Source organism: Dermacentor silvarum, unplaced genomic scaffold (assembly GCF_013339745.2).
Source record: "Dermacentor silvarum isolate Dsil-2018 unplaced genomic scaffold, BIME_Dsil_1.4 Seq92, whole genome shotgun sequence".
NCBI classification, from domain to species: domain Eukaryota; kingdom Metazoa; phylum Arthropoda; class Arachnida; order Ixodida; family Ixodidae; genus Dermacentor; species Dermacentor silvarum.
Window position 1 is genome coordinate 27,911 of NW_023606970.1, and position 14,747 is coordinate 42,657.

General features: G+C 46.1%; 1 protein-coding gene across 1 annotated transcript; it reads left to right on the forward strand.

The window, feature by feature from the left end:
* Positions 1-586: 586 nt before the first annotated feature.
* LOC119435801 (uncharacterized) lies at positions 587-10,288 on the forward strand. The gene is made up of 3 exons (XM_037702519.2): positions 587-592; positions 1,413-1,532; positions 6,877-10,288. Exons 1-3 carry the CDS (start codon positions 587-589, stop codon positions 8,524-8,526), a joined length of 1,776 nt encoding a protein of 591 aa, XP_037558447.2. The 3' UTR covers positions 8,527-10,288.
* The last annotated feature ends 4,459 nt before the right edge of the window (positions 10,289-14,747 follow it).

The window sequence follows — 14,747 nt, forward strand, 5'->3', positions numbered from 1 at the left end:
GAATAATTAGAAAGTATAAAACGAACAGAACGATTTTGGATGGATTCGAGTACTTGTATGAGTGATTTGGTGTGGGGATCCCAAACAGAAGAGGCATACTCTAGTTTCGGCCGCACAAGAGTTTTATATAGAAGTAGTTTTAGGGACACAGGAGCCATGGAAAAATTACGGCGAAGGAAACCAAGTGTGCGGTTAGCATTATTAGTGATATGTGCGACATGTGTTTTCCATGATAGGTTGGCAGTAATGTATACGCCAAGATACTTATAATCAGAGACTGAAGTTAAAGAAGAGTTATTGAGGAAGTAAGTGCATGAAGACTGGTTAGTCGTCCGCGTTATTCTCATTGCTTTGCACTTACCAATATTTAGTTTCATAGACCAGGTGTGACACCAAGTGGAGATGTTATCCAGATCAGATTGAAGAGTGGCTGCGTCAGAAGGTTTAGATATTTGTCTATATAATACACAGTCATCAGCGTAGAGTCTAAGTTGTGAGTCAATGGAATCAGGAAGGTCGTTAATATATATTAGAAAAAGCAGAGGTCCTAGTACGGAGCCTTGGGGAACTCCGGATGTTACGGGGCATGCAGGTGAGTCACAGTCATTAATTGAAACGTACTGGGTACGGCCCTGCAAGAAGCACTCGATCCACTTCATCAGATTAGGATCCAGATTTAGTTTGCCAAGTTTGAAAAGTAGTAGTTGATGTGACACAGTATCAAATGCCTTCGCAAAATCTAAAAAAATGCAAATGCCATTATTAGAGCCACCACGGCCATCACCATTGGAGTCAGGCGTGTGTGTGATGGCCAGCCAAGTTCAAATTATCTGGCGAAGGCCAATTTCAGAGTTGAAATAATGACAGTTTAGTCCATTAGAAATGTGTGGTCATCGGCTGAAACTTTTGGTTTGGATGAAATTAACCGAAAAATATAATTAACTGGAGTCAAATTAGCGGTAGTCTACTGTATCACAAACATGAAAACAAGCCTCAGAAATGCTTTCCTAATAAAGAAAGCCCTGGGTCTATTTCAGGCATCCAGAGACTCTCAGAACGACATCCATCTTTGCAATGCCAGTTAGTCCATGCGATGCTAAGGCATTGCTGACATGAAGTCCAGTTTTACGTTCATGCAAATGCTACAACAATTTTCATGCTCGCATCAATGCTCAGTTTTTAAGCTGCCAGAATAGTAATTGTTAAGCTGCTCATATCCCAAAAATATTTTTTTTGAAGAACAGCACAGATTTGTTGAATGAGAATGCCTTCGTTGCACTTGGCATGAAACACTATAAGACTAAAATAGTTACCTCTGGTGGTATGTTTGTTCTGTGATTGCTTGGGTGAGTGTACTTCGACAAGATACGAGGTCTTGCATTCATGTTTTCTTGCCTCAATTATTTTTTCAGTTGCGTGCTAAGAGTCTGGAAAACCAGGAAGAAGCAGCTTCATACAAGAACCTGCAGCAGCAGAACCTGGCAGACAAGGCCAAGCAGGAAGCGGAAGTGGGTTCTCTCTGGCATAAAAATGTGAGCATCACTGGTTTTGCTTTCATATCTCTCAAGTGCACACTAATGGGAAAAATAAGTTGAGTCTGTTTTAACCCTTCTGGGGCAATGCAAAAGAAGCTGCTCTTACCATGAGATCCTTGATACGTTATTTGCACTTGAAAAAGGGTACATTTAAGGGTACAGAAAGTGTGCAGGTCCTGCAGAAAGGCGAGGCCCATATAAACAGATGTGCCCGTAGAACCAACCTCCCGTGACAAAGCCACAAAGGATGAAAAGCCAGAAAAGACTAAAAAAACAAGACAGGTGGCGGCACTGTCTTGAAGCTCCCTTATTAGCTTGCTGCCGCGTCATGAACTTTGATGGGGTCTGCTCAGGCCTAGTTAATTTTTTATAGCTGAAGATGGGCACCATTCTATTCTAAAAAAGCCAGAGACTCAGCTTGGCAATTTTCAAGGATTCTTATAAACCCACTACAGCCCAAATACAGTAAAAGCTCGATGATACGATCACGGCTAGTATGAATTTCCGGATGACACAAATTTTTCTGTAGTCCCGGCCGAGCCCCATTACTTTGCAACGTGCTAGAGAACGGTTGTTACGAATCGATTTTCAGCCTGCGTCGGTTGATACGAATAAATGCCGCCCCACCGACGGCCGCGAAAGAGAACAGCGCGCAGTCACGCGCTTTCTCTCCTTCTCTTTTGGTGCGGAGGCGCGGCGCCGGACAGCGCGGACTCCGCGACTGGGCGCGAAGAGTTTGAAGCGGTGGCGCTTCAAGAAATAAATGCTTTTTACGTACATGTGCCTGAGTGAGTTCACCTCTGACTCTTTAATTTAGCTACAGTCGAATCTCGTTAATTCGAACATGCTTATTTCGAACATACCTCGTACCGACAATGCTCTTAGCAGCGCGCCAAATAACGCGGCGGCGCCTCCGACCAGCATTGCTCCGACACCGCCATAGAGCAAACGCTCAGGAGAGACCCCTCAATGCCGCGCGCGAATGAACGGGATAAAAAAAAAAAAAAGAACCCGCGGCGGAAATTTCCCCCTCTCTCAAATTGCAAGGTCGCCGTTTCTGCATCGCGCCGGAACAAGCGTGTACGTGCCGACTAGAGTGTTCTAGACAACCGTATTCTAGCGCACACTAGTGCCGACGTCTCAGCCACGTGGATAAAATGGCAGTGAACCCTTCTCTTCTATTTTCTAGTCACATGTTGAACTTGCACGCTGCGGCAGCAGCGCAGAGGGAAGCAGCGGCGGAGGCACAGTCCGGCCAACGAAACTGCCACGCCCGCAAATGCTCGCTTCCCGATAACGGCAGAAAACGAAACTTCAGGGGGCGGCTAAAATAAGCTGGCGCCAGCCCGGCGGCGGGCGCGCACGGAGATGTGCGCACGGAGTCGAAGGTGAGAGAGCTACGAGGGAGTTGAGAGGGAGGGCGAGGGGAGCCACCGAAGCGGCGGAGTTGACGCGGCCAAATACGCTTTCCTGCCGCCCTCCTCCCTCACCTTCGACAGTCTCCGCGCGCACCCGTGTGCCGGCGCCGCCCGCTCGCTCCCTGAAGCTTCGTTTTCTGTCGTTATCGGGAAGCGACCGTTAGCCGGCGTGGGCAGTTTCGTGGCCCACGCTTGCTATGCGCTTGCGCGCCGCGATTTTTCACGACTCGCACCGTTCGTGCATCGTCCTATGGTGCACGAATACTTCACAAATACGTCCTTTTAATTCGAACAAATTTTCGGGCCTCTTCGAGTTCGAATTATCGAGATTCGACAGTAGTTTTAATTGTGTTTCGATGATACGAATTTCGGCTAATACGAATATTTTTCGTGACCTCATGAGATTCGTATCATCGAGCTTTTACTGTACAAGAAAATACTTTGAAATCTGTGATGTCACACCAATCTACAAGCGATGGGGTATCGAGACAAAATTCAAAAATTCAAACTGAGCTTCATTTCCTTTGTTAGTAATTAACCTCTTAACTGTGAAATTAACAAAAATAGAGTTTTGAAAGATTACTGTATCAGTCTAAATTGATGTAGTGTTTTTCTTTAGTGTCCCTAACAAAACTCACTCAGACTAGCTCACAAAATATATCTTAAACTTAGGAACTTAGGCTTGCACACATCCAAGCTCTGACTTGCAAACAGCCTCACATGGGCTGAAGCTCCCTCCCCTTAGCCCAAGTGATTCCAAGAGTTTGTAAGTCGCAGCTTGAGTGCAAGTGACATGCCTGCTACCCATAGACCTGTGACTTCTAAGAGTGACTGGCATAGTCCACCCCAGACATGATGAGGGCACTGCTCGAACACCTTAGACTTCTAGACCTGGCTGACGACTAGGTCTCTCTTTTCTCTGCGAACACGGACTTGGTGTTGTTTCACGTCCGATAAAGTTCTCTCTCTCATTCACCTGGACTCACTCAGATTTGCAGTCAGGTATGCATCAACTTTCAGCCATCATCATCAGCCATAAATACAGGCTGATGATGATGCATCAACTTGAAACTCTTCCTTTCCTCCTTCAGAAAGAACGTAGTGCCACCTTTTGACAGAAGTGGTGACTGCACATCTGTTATACTGAGCAGTAGGTCACAGGCCCGGCCACAGCGGCCACATTTTTACAGGTGAAACCCTAGGCAGTCAAAATTAATCAGGAGCCCTCCAATACGGTGTCTCCCATAGCTCTAGTGTAGCTTTGAGGCATTAAGGTCCCTGAATTGATCAATTGCTATGTGGCGGTTCCTGCACTAAAATTTCATGACTAGACACTTTGAGCATCTGCTGTAAGGTGTTGTAGTAAAAAGGTGTTTCTTGGATGACTCCTCAAAAGTAACAAAGCAAACTCCTCATTACAGAAATCACTGAGAAGAGTTGTCGAAGTGCACTAAGCACTTCAGTCATGGGGCAATGATTTCCTACAGTAGCGGTAGTTGAGGAAGATGATATACCTTTGTAAATACAATAATGAGTTTGAAAGAGCTGACGCATGAGTGTATTTACTGGTTTGTGGACCCATGCAGTCCTGGAAAATTTGTGGACGTGTCATGCTGGGCAGGAAAGAGAGAGAGCACATTGAATTAAAGTTCCATTCCACTGTTTCACTTTATGAGAAATACACCTTCGTTTATGACAGAACAGCTTCAGAATGGCATTGGCAGTAAAATGGCTTCCCTTAATACATGCGTCAGTTGTTAACTCCTACATCAAGCTCTAGAATGCCTGCCTAGACTAATGGAATACACTCAATACAGCATGCCCTGCAATAAAGAAACCATGAAGATGTAAACTTCGGATGCTAAGTAGGCATGAATATAAACAAGGTGTGCTGCAGTCTTCATACCTTTGTTGTGTAAAGGCGTTTATTGGACACCAGCCGTTTGGGCCGTCCGTTGTTTGAAGGTCCGAGCTCTCAGCACGAGCGGCGTTTCTTGAGGAAAGCGCAGGAGGGATCGACCCACTAGAAAGGGCTGGAGAGCGTGACCCGCTATGGCGTTCGTATTCTTCGCTACAATCACCCCCGCATGTTCGCTCATGCATTGTTCTTTCCACGTTTGACTAATCCCACTTTATAACATTTTTTTGTTGTATTGAACACCCCCTATGTAATACCCTCCTGCGCGAGGGCCTTTAGGGGTATTTTGAATAAATAAATAAATAAAGCATAGGTCATAAGCAGTTGGCATAATTCAAGATTTTCAGTGCCTACTTGAATTTTTCATTATAATAAAATAACTGTAAGGGCCATAACATAAACAAATCACTGTTCATCCATCTAAGCTCTGGCAGTACTTACTGTAAGGTTGGTTGTGTCTGAAAGTGAAACAAAACATTTTACCATGCTGCAGTTCGTGGGGCATCTCTTTGCCAGATTTTCACTGGGCTTGTTGGATGGTTATCATCATTGTAGCACACAGCTGGTCAGAGAAGTGTCATGCATGGATGAATGTGCGGGCATGTAGTACACACGCAGTTAACTCTTTCCCTACCATGGGGAAAATAGATGTTTTTTGTAGGTTATGCCAGATTTTTTTTCTGAAGGAACTGCTGCACTGAATATTTTATGTAATACATAAACAAAAAGCAGAATGGATGCCCTTTTAACGCATAAAAGTTTTATTAATGAGATGCATATTATAAAAAAATATATAAATTGCCAAAATCAAGATTGTGAGATAAAATTGAACAGTTTGTAAAGACACGCTTGTATTTACTTTAAAAGAAATGTTACGAAAATTATTAGATTACAAAATGTATTTCCGTCTATTAGGGACTATCTCCGAAAAAATCAAAAGTTTAACTGCAAGCACTACTGGTGGGTGTGCCGGGCTGCGGCCGTTGATGTTCCGGGCTGGTTTGCGTCGTTGTCACTCTCAGAGTCAATGTTCGACGAAAAAGTTGACTTGAACATAAAGTTGTTAGAAGAGTAAACAAAAGTATATAAGCATTAGAGCTTGGCTAAATTTATCATAGACTGTTCTATTGAGTGTATACCACCACTTTGGGTCGTCTCGCCAACTCCGTACTATGCAACTTAGAGCTACAGTTTCCATAAGCCAACCAGGAATTGGCTGCGTGTTTCGGAGAAAGGAGGAGGTATTTCCAAATGGTGCAGCACCAGTTTGTCTGTGATCCTTTCGTTCAGCTAGTACCATGCGGCTCACACCTTTAATTTCGCACCTAGCATTTCAGTAGGGGCGCACGAATAGTGTGTTTTGAGACCGAATCGAATACGAATTGAATAGTCCCAGAAGCGAATTGAATTGAATCAAATATCAAATAGTTTTCTAATAGTTTTTGAATGATGAACAGCCGTCATCACCATTAATATAAAACGATGTCACATGCAAGTATTCCTAAAGTTAGCAAATCTCTGGCCTCGTTTATTAAAAGCACAAATGGAGCATTAGACGCAAACAGAGAGTGCGAATAATCGCTGCATATAGAGCCTCTAAAGTATGGCTACCTAAGCGGCATAGCCTACTCCACTACGCAAGTTCTCATGTTTTTGTCTATACTATGCTTGTGAGGGCAAAAATTTACCATGCCTTTGTTCCACTTTTATGTTTAATTGGGTACAGTTAATGTTGTGAAATATTCGAAAAGTATTAGAAAAATATTTGCATTTACAAATAATCACTATTCGTTTCGAAGACTGAATCAAATAGTACACTATTCAATTTGTTATTTGAAAGTTTCAAACATTTGTACGCCCCTACATTTTAAGCATGCGACATCAAGCTTATGCACCCAGGCTGTCACAACTCACACTAGCTGGCATGGTGGTTTTCAAGGAATGAGCCACAAGAAAATAAGTTTGTTAAAAAAATTGTGATATCTGACTTTTTGTGCATCTGCAGGTTGAGCTTGAAGGACGGCTCAAGGGCCAGGAGGCTCTCAATCAGGACCTCATGACTGTTCTTGAGAAGGAGAGGAACCTGAATCAAGAGCTTACTGAAGCCATGGGCCAACACGAGAAGAAAATTGCCCACCTGGAACACCAGGTGTACACATTGCAGTTGGAGGAGAAGCACAAAGACATGCTAATTGGAGTTTTGAGCAGTAAGGTGTCTCAGGGCACCACACTAGGAGTAGATGTTCCTGGAGGGCACCAGCCTTTGCCACAGACTGTCTCCCACGGCACTTCACCCATTGAAAGTGGCAGCAAGGCCGACAGTGGCGTGCAGGGCATGTCATCCAGCAGCAGAAGCCACGAAGAGGTGTCCGTATGCAGCGTTGCTTCGCAAGTGTCGCCGCAAGAAGGGTTGAAGTTGGACCAGACGTTGAAGGAAATCACATCACAGCTGAACGAGAAAAAGGCTGCTGTGCTCCAAGCAAAGCGACTGCTTCGAAGCACAACCAACGAGCTTCAGAAACTGACAAAGATTGCAGAGGAAAGGGCTGAGCAGCTTAGACGGCTGCAGTCTCGGATGCAGAGCACTTCGACGGTAGCATCCACCCCTGGCAGCCGTGAACACAAAGCCAATGATGACGACGCATGCAATGTCCGCTTGACCAGCAGTGGGTTCGTACCGTTCTCAGCAGCTCCTTCCTTCTCTAAGACTGTCAGGAAAGTGTGCTACAAGAAAGTGGCCTCTACTCCAAAGGAATCACTCAGCACTCTTGCAAGCGTGTCTAGCATACAGAATAACGTTGAAAGTTCTGCAGGTCCACCTCACCTTGAACTTCGTTTAGAGGAGATGTCCTGTGTTTCTGACGATGTCTTCGAATCTACTTGCTTGCGTGAGAAACACTCGGTAGGGAATCGAAGTTCCATGTCCAAAGCAGTGCGTCGTGTGCCTGAGCCTTTAAGTAGCACGCATGAAATGGGAAATCTTGAAACACCGCACAAGCTCCTGGCAGATTGCTTCCAATATTTGAAAGACGAATCATACGGGTCAGATGCTGTTTTGAAATCTCACATTGTTGACGATCAGGACCAAAGATCAGAACGCATGTTCAGTTTTGGTTGCAAACAGGCAACATCAGTATTGGATCGATCTTCGAAAGCTGTCACTCCCATCAGAACCTCCACGGAAGCAGCTGACACAAAGAAACAGAATATGCTAAGTGCTTCTACTGCTATAGAAGACAAGAGCCCAGTACAGAAGGCGATATCGCGCAGTCCATGGGAACAAGATCAGTGTTGTGGGAAGAGAAGCAGCGGCCATGTCATCCAGTCCACTCCTTCGTACGATTTCCCACTGCTGGGCAAGAGCAAGGTTTGGAATTATGGGCCCTGTGACTGCAAGAATCCGACTATGAAGCCTGCTTGTAGTAATGCGAAGTCATGCATTTCAAGTGTGCAGAAGAAAGGGGCAAGGAGATCCCTCACATTTCCAGAAGAAGGGGCGTGTCCTACAGCGCTGTTCGCACATTGTTCTGCTGGGGCATCAGACACCTCGAGTGCCCCGCAGGAACATTCTTTTCGTAGTCTGCCCTATTCGACGCCGGTTAATGTCACAGTTCACGTGCAAGCTTACCCAGAATCCAAGGATTTTCGTAGATAACGTTTTCTTAACTCCCTTTTCATGTATATGTTTTTTTTTTTCTGTTCATGCCGGCAGATTCATATGTTGCCAGCCTGTTTGGTATGATAGGTCTTGTGAATAATGCGCACATATTTTCACTATTTGTTTCATGAGTTAAATGAATTTTTAGCTTTTTTTAGCTGTTTTGTGGGCTGTTTTATAAAAAGTGCGTAGCATAATGGTGTCAACATATCTTTCCAAGGACTACTGATAGTCTTAGCAGCAAGCACATGGATTATAGGATGTGCTCATAAGCATGAAAATAGGAGGCATCATTTGTAGCTTTGTACAGATGTTTAATTTTTGTTTTACATACCTGTCAGTTGGGCAGTATGGTGGCATCTGCTTTTTTGTAAGATTTTTTGCCACTGCTCTCACCAGCCTAGTGTTGCTGGTGTTGTGCAAGAAAGTGTGCAGCTAGGCTGGTTTTAAAAGCAGTATGTAAACAACATTTACCCTGTACAGCTGCTCTTTAAGCATTCTGCTATTTTATTAATGTATTATGAGAGGCACTTCGAAGCTCAGAAGAAGCTCAGCTATATCCTTTCCCTCATAATAAGCTGTTTCCAAGTTCTTTCCGTGATTATCAGTCCTCACTTGACTGCTACTACGCTGTACAGAAGCCATGCATTCTTAGGTTGCTCTGTAGAACATGTTTCAGTTTAGCTGTGCTAAAATGAAACAAGATAAATGCTTAAGGATATAAGCATTGCCCTTAAGGATAAACAAACAATGCATTACATGAGGATGAAACAAACAGTACAACTGCACATTCTCCAGTGTAGGAGCATTTTATATATTGTAATTAGCAAGATAATAATTAGTCAACTTGTTTTAGCCAGAAATTTGGGAAAGTGCTAGCTTGTCATGGAAACATTCCTGGGAAATAGAAAGACTTCCTTATTTGTACATTTCTTCAAGTTGCCCTCCTGAAAATTGTGAAAGGTATTTCATGAGTGACTTGACTGTGAGACTGCAGCTGTGGCCGGCCACTTATGTCACTGCATCCGCAGTCACCCGTCGTTCAGCTTTTGCACACTTCAGAAGTTGTACCGGGTATTAATGCAAGTACATTGCAAGTTCGATGCCCTACAGCTTTCTATTAGGTGAAAAGCTGATTTGTTAAATGCTACATTGTTGGTTATTTCAACTAGCACTGCATGGCCTTCATGTACTTTCATATGTACACAGAAGATCAGTATTTGGAAGTCTGGTCCTAGTAATGGGACATACCCAAATACCAGCACAACCTAGAGGCTTTACATGTATTTTTTATTTACAGAAGCATGCAAGAAATGTTATTCATGTGGTGGAATTTTTTCTCTTGTGATTTAACTGAGTTTCTTTCACAAAACAAATTATGGTGCTTGAGATAAATAATTAAGCTTTTCTCAATGTGTTAAACATGTGGAAGAACCTTTTTTTCCAAGATCAAAAGGAAAATTGCAAAATCTTGGTAGGAACTTTCAGGGTACCATGTTTAATTGGCATCTTTTTACTGGTGTGGCTATCACTTTCCGATGACTGTATTTACTGTGCCACTGTTTCGCTTAGTATTTAAAACTGCAATGGTGACACATTGATGCAGATTTCCTGCACAGCTTTGTATATAATATATATATAGATATATACTGTAAATATACTGTAATAATCTGAGTAGTTAGCATTACTTGTTTATTTGATGAAAGAAAGGTGTGGCAATGCGTATGTGGAAATAAATTGTGCCTTAATAGCTGCTTTACTCTTTGTTCACTTGTATGTTCTCGCATGATATATTGCTAAATTGTGCCTCGTGTGCATCCTAAATACACTGGCCCTATCGAAATGCATGAAATTGCTGCTCATTGTGTGGAGGATGCAAAAGAACTGGAATCTGCCCAGATGTATAAGCACTGTGGCAGCATCACACGTGTACATAGTTTCCTGTCATGTGGCTCAATGTGAATATTTCAACATGGCATGAAACAGTATCTTTGGTGGCCGACACAATTTCAACAAAATTACTTTTTTTTTTTCCGTTGAAGTTTGTTTTTGTTTTTCAATTGACTGATAATTGAAAAAAAATTTACGGCCTCTTTCGTGCAGAAAAGTCCGTCGGCGACTGTACTTATTTGCATAAAAGATAGAATTTTAATTTAACCAAGTAAAGTGCCGATTTTACCGGTTTTGTTATATAATGGTTTAATACTCAGTATAGCAAACACTGCAAAAGGCCTTGATATGCCGAGCAGTCACACACATCCCGTGACAGTTGCAGCACGCCATCTATGCAAGATCTATGCAGCGTAAATGTGATATGCCTGCCCTATACAGAATATCTATAATATGTTTCAAATATATCCAGATGTTACATATATGCAACATTCCTGCAATATGACTTGGACGGCCATTGTCAGAACGTTGATTTTATTGCGATAGCAATTATATGAGGACTCCACGCGAATTTGAGCCATCGGCGTTGCCATGATATTCTGTATAAAGTGCGATAACAGCGGCAGTGTCAACTGTGCGTGCTAGAAGGTGGGGGAGAGGGCAGGATAGTGTGCATCTCTTCTACTCTGGCTAAGCGCGGCGCGTGCGCCCTATCTTGGAGGTAATCTGGGGTGGGTTCGAAGGCTAGGCGACCTGAGATAGCCAATGGCTTCTTGTGCGCTGTGTTCTTGTGCGCTTAGCACGCACTGAAGTGAGGCAGCACGAAGGGGAATTAGCTCGCCGCTCTTCCGTCACGCCAGCATTCCGACAGCGAATGTCCGCGGTCATCGAGTGAGATGTGTTCATGTTCGCATGTGTGCGCGTGGTAACGTGCTTGCTAATGTAGTTCGTAAGCGAATGTTTACAGCAGTTTATGCAGCTGATAAAACTACTAATCTTACTTCGTATAGCTGTCTAATTGCTATCGCAGTGAATGCTTCGCCTTTAGAGGGAACTGCGACGTAAAAAAAATGTCGGTTTCGCCCGAAAGGCGAAGAATCAATTGCAATAGCAAATTAGCAGACAGCTATTTGGAGTAGGGATAGTAGTTTTATGGGCTGCATAAAGTTGGACACATTCACTTACTGACTGAATTAACAAGCGTGGTGTCAGCGCGCACAAGCACACATGAATAGATCACACTCGATGACCGCAGACAACCACTGTCAAAACGCTGGCAGCAAGCGCAGCCGCCGCAGCGAGCGAAGGTTCGTGCGGTCTATCGCTTCAACGGAAACAGCGGCCGAATGCACAGCGCATACAAAGGTCAGCGCCGTGTGGAGATCGCTTGCAAGATACGGCGCGCGCGACAACACCGGCAGCCCGTACAGACGCAAACATAATAAAGAACCAAGCGCAAAGTACATGAACGCATTTTTTGGCAGAGTAAGGCGCCCCAGACGGAAACGCCCTCTGACGAAAAGCGCGACGAAGCTTGTAACTGAATGTCGCGGCCATTCGCGGCACGCCACGTTTCGTGGCAAGTGTCTGCCGCGATGTGCTGTATCAGTATTTCCCGCGACATGCCATCTTTCAAACTTCGTTGCACACATCGTCACAGAGCGTTTCCAAGGTTCATATAAATAGGTCGCGAAGCTTGGAACGAAATGTGTGGCAAGAAACCTATTGCCAGAGATATCAGTTAATGGTGCTTTAGCTACTGTACTTTAGCCCCTGAAAAAAAAAAAAAAGTCGCAGTTTCACCTGCAAGGCGAAGCATCAATTGCGATAGCAAATTTGTAGAGCTATACGGAGTAATGATAGTAGCTTTATTAGCTGTATAAACTTGGACATGCAGCAGCACCGGCAACACGCAGGACTGTTGTCGACGCCGTAGGCGTTTTGCCCGCGTTCGCACAAAATGCGTGCGGCGTTGGTGACTGTTGCCGGAGCCTCTGATATAAATAGGCACTTGGTGCCGCAGCTAAACGTCGCCTCCCCCTCACAAAAATCTCAGCACTGAAGAGGCAATAGCCCTCAGACTTATCCAAACAAACACATTCCCAAACCTACACAGATACAGCAAAATATACCCACAAACATATCGCGGCATCTGCCCCTGGTGCGGAGGAAAGAGACGCCTACTTCCGCAGCCCTTAAGGGAGCACGGCGCAGAACGCTTGTTTGTTCTCCGCCGTGGGTTCACTCCCCGTGAAAGCGCGCGTCCCTCGCGCCCTTTCACTCAGCGTTACTAGATTACCTGATGATAAGTGGTTCTTGAGGGAAAGGGAAAGGTTGGCGCTATCTTCTGCAGCCCTTGAGGGAGCACGGCTCAGCGCCAATTACTAGATTACCTCTTTCAAAGAAGAAGGCGCGTTTGCTCTACATATATGGTGATTGTAAAGGAGGAAAGAGACGCCTACTTCCGCAGCCCTTAAGGGAGCACGGCGCAGAACGCTTGTTTGTTCTCCGCCGTGGGTTCACTCTACGTGAAAGCGCGCGTCCCTCGCGCCCTTTCACTCAGCGTTACTAGATTACCTCTTTCAAAGAAGAAGGCGCGTTTGCTCTACATATATGGTGATTGTAAAGGAGGAAAGAGACGCATACTTCCGCAGCCCTTAAGGGAGCACGGCGCAGAACGCTTGTTTGTTCTCCGCCGTGGGTTCACTCCCCGTGAAAGCGCGCGTCCCTCGCGCCCTTTCACTCAGCGTTACTAGATTACCTCTTTCAAAGAGGTAATCTAGTAACGTTGCTTTCACTCGCACAGCGTTCGGCGGCGCGCGGCGCGCGGCGACGATTTCATCTCCATTGACGTCATACGGAACCTCACGGAGATGGCAACGACGACGCCGACGGCAGGAATCTGCTTTGGAGTGTCCATATAATTGCTATCGCAATAAAAAAAAAAAAAAAAGACGGTGCACGATTGAAGCGCGACTAGGTAAAGGGGGGGGGGGGGGGGGACAAGCACTGAAACTAGAAAAACTTAAAAAAAAAACATTCCAAATATTGAATTAAAATACTGTCATACTAGTATTTTTGCAGTACTAAAACAACAAATAGTGATTTTTTTTTCAATTTCACAATTTACTAGTTCTTAGTGACCTCTACCAACCAGTGATTCTGGCGCAAGACTGCAAGCCAGCGATTATTGAGGAATGCCATTGCTCACTTTTTTCAAGCGAAGCTTGCATACGCTAGCCTGCGCCGGCGATGTAACGCAAAACTCCGGCTCCAGCGGCGGCTCGCCGGAGCGTGAGTCATTAGGCACGGGACCACCTGCGTAGGTGCGCGCTTACGCCACGTGCACAGCCAATAAGAGCCGTTTCGCTTCCGCCGGGGAGGGAAAGCGCAAGAAAGGGTTTCGCGCGCGATGCGCCCGCTTCGTTTCCGTTCAGTTCAGATGGCGCTGGGGGAGCCTCTGCGCCACCATAGAGAACCGCTCCAAGGGCCCCCTGGCCTGGCGCCTCCTAAAGTCCCTGACCGGCAGGAAGATCAACCGCCACCCCGTCCTCGCGGTGGCTATCTCACTGGGCATCAGCGAGGCGGCCCTGGCGGAGTTGCTAGCGGACCACTTCGCCCCCCCGGCTGCCCTCGCTGCTGCCACCCTGCCGGTCGGACTTCCGCCTGCCAACCCGCCTACCTGCCTGCTGGAGCTGCATCAGGAGTGGGCGACCAGCCAGATCGCGGCCATCTGCCAGGACCCACTGACTCTCCACGAGCTGCAGACGGCCCTGAGGAGGGGCAAGCGTCGCAGTGCACCGGGAGCAGACGGAGTGACACTCCAGATGCTCCGCAACCTGGCCACCAGTGAGCAACGACGCCTGCTCGACTGCTTCAACAACATCTGGTGGTCAGGACAGGTGCCGGAGGCCTGGCGCACAGCCATCGTGGCCCCCATTCTGAAGAGCAATAAGCCGGCCAACGAGCTGTCTTCATACCGACCGGTCTCTCTCACCTCTGCTGCCTGCAAGGTGATGGAGGCCATTGCTCTGGCACGGCTCGAATGGGTGGCCCGCGCCTGCGGGTTCCTCGCGGACCAGCAGACAGGCTTCCGGCGCCGAAGGTGCACTGCGGACTCCATCGCAGACGTGGTCTCCACCCTGGAGGACGCCAGGGCCAGCGGAGACCTCGCCATGCTCCTCCTCATCGACGTCAAGGGGGCGTTCGATGGCCTCCCACATGCGGTCGTCCAGCAGGCTCTGGACCTCCTGGGCATTGGCGGCAACCTGCGGCGGTTCCTGTCATCGTTCCTGAACGACCGCACCCTCAGTGTCCGCGTGGGCCAT

Bases quoted from the DNA above. Each gene is read 5' to 3' on its own strand.
- LOC119435801 (XM_037702519.2), top strand. The intron at 1,533-6,876 runs GTGAGCATCACT...GTGCATCTGCAG, and splicing joins GTTCTCTCTGGCATAAAAAT to GTTGAGCTTGAAGGACGGCT.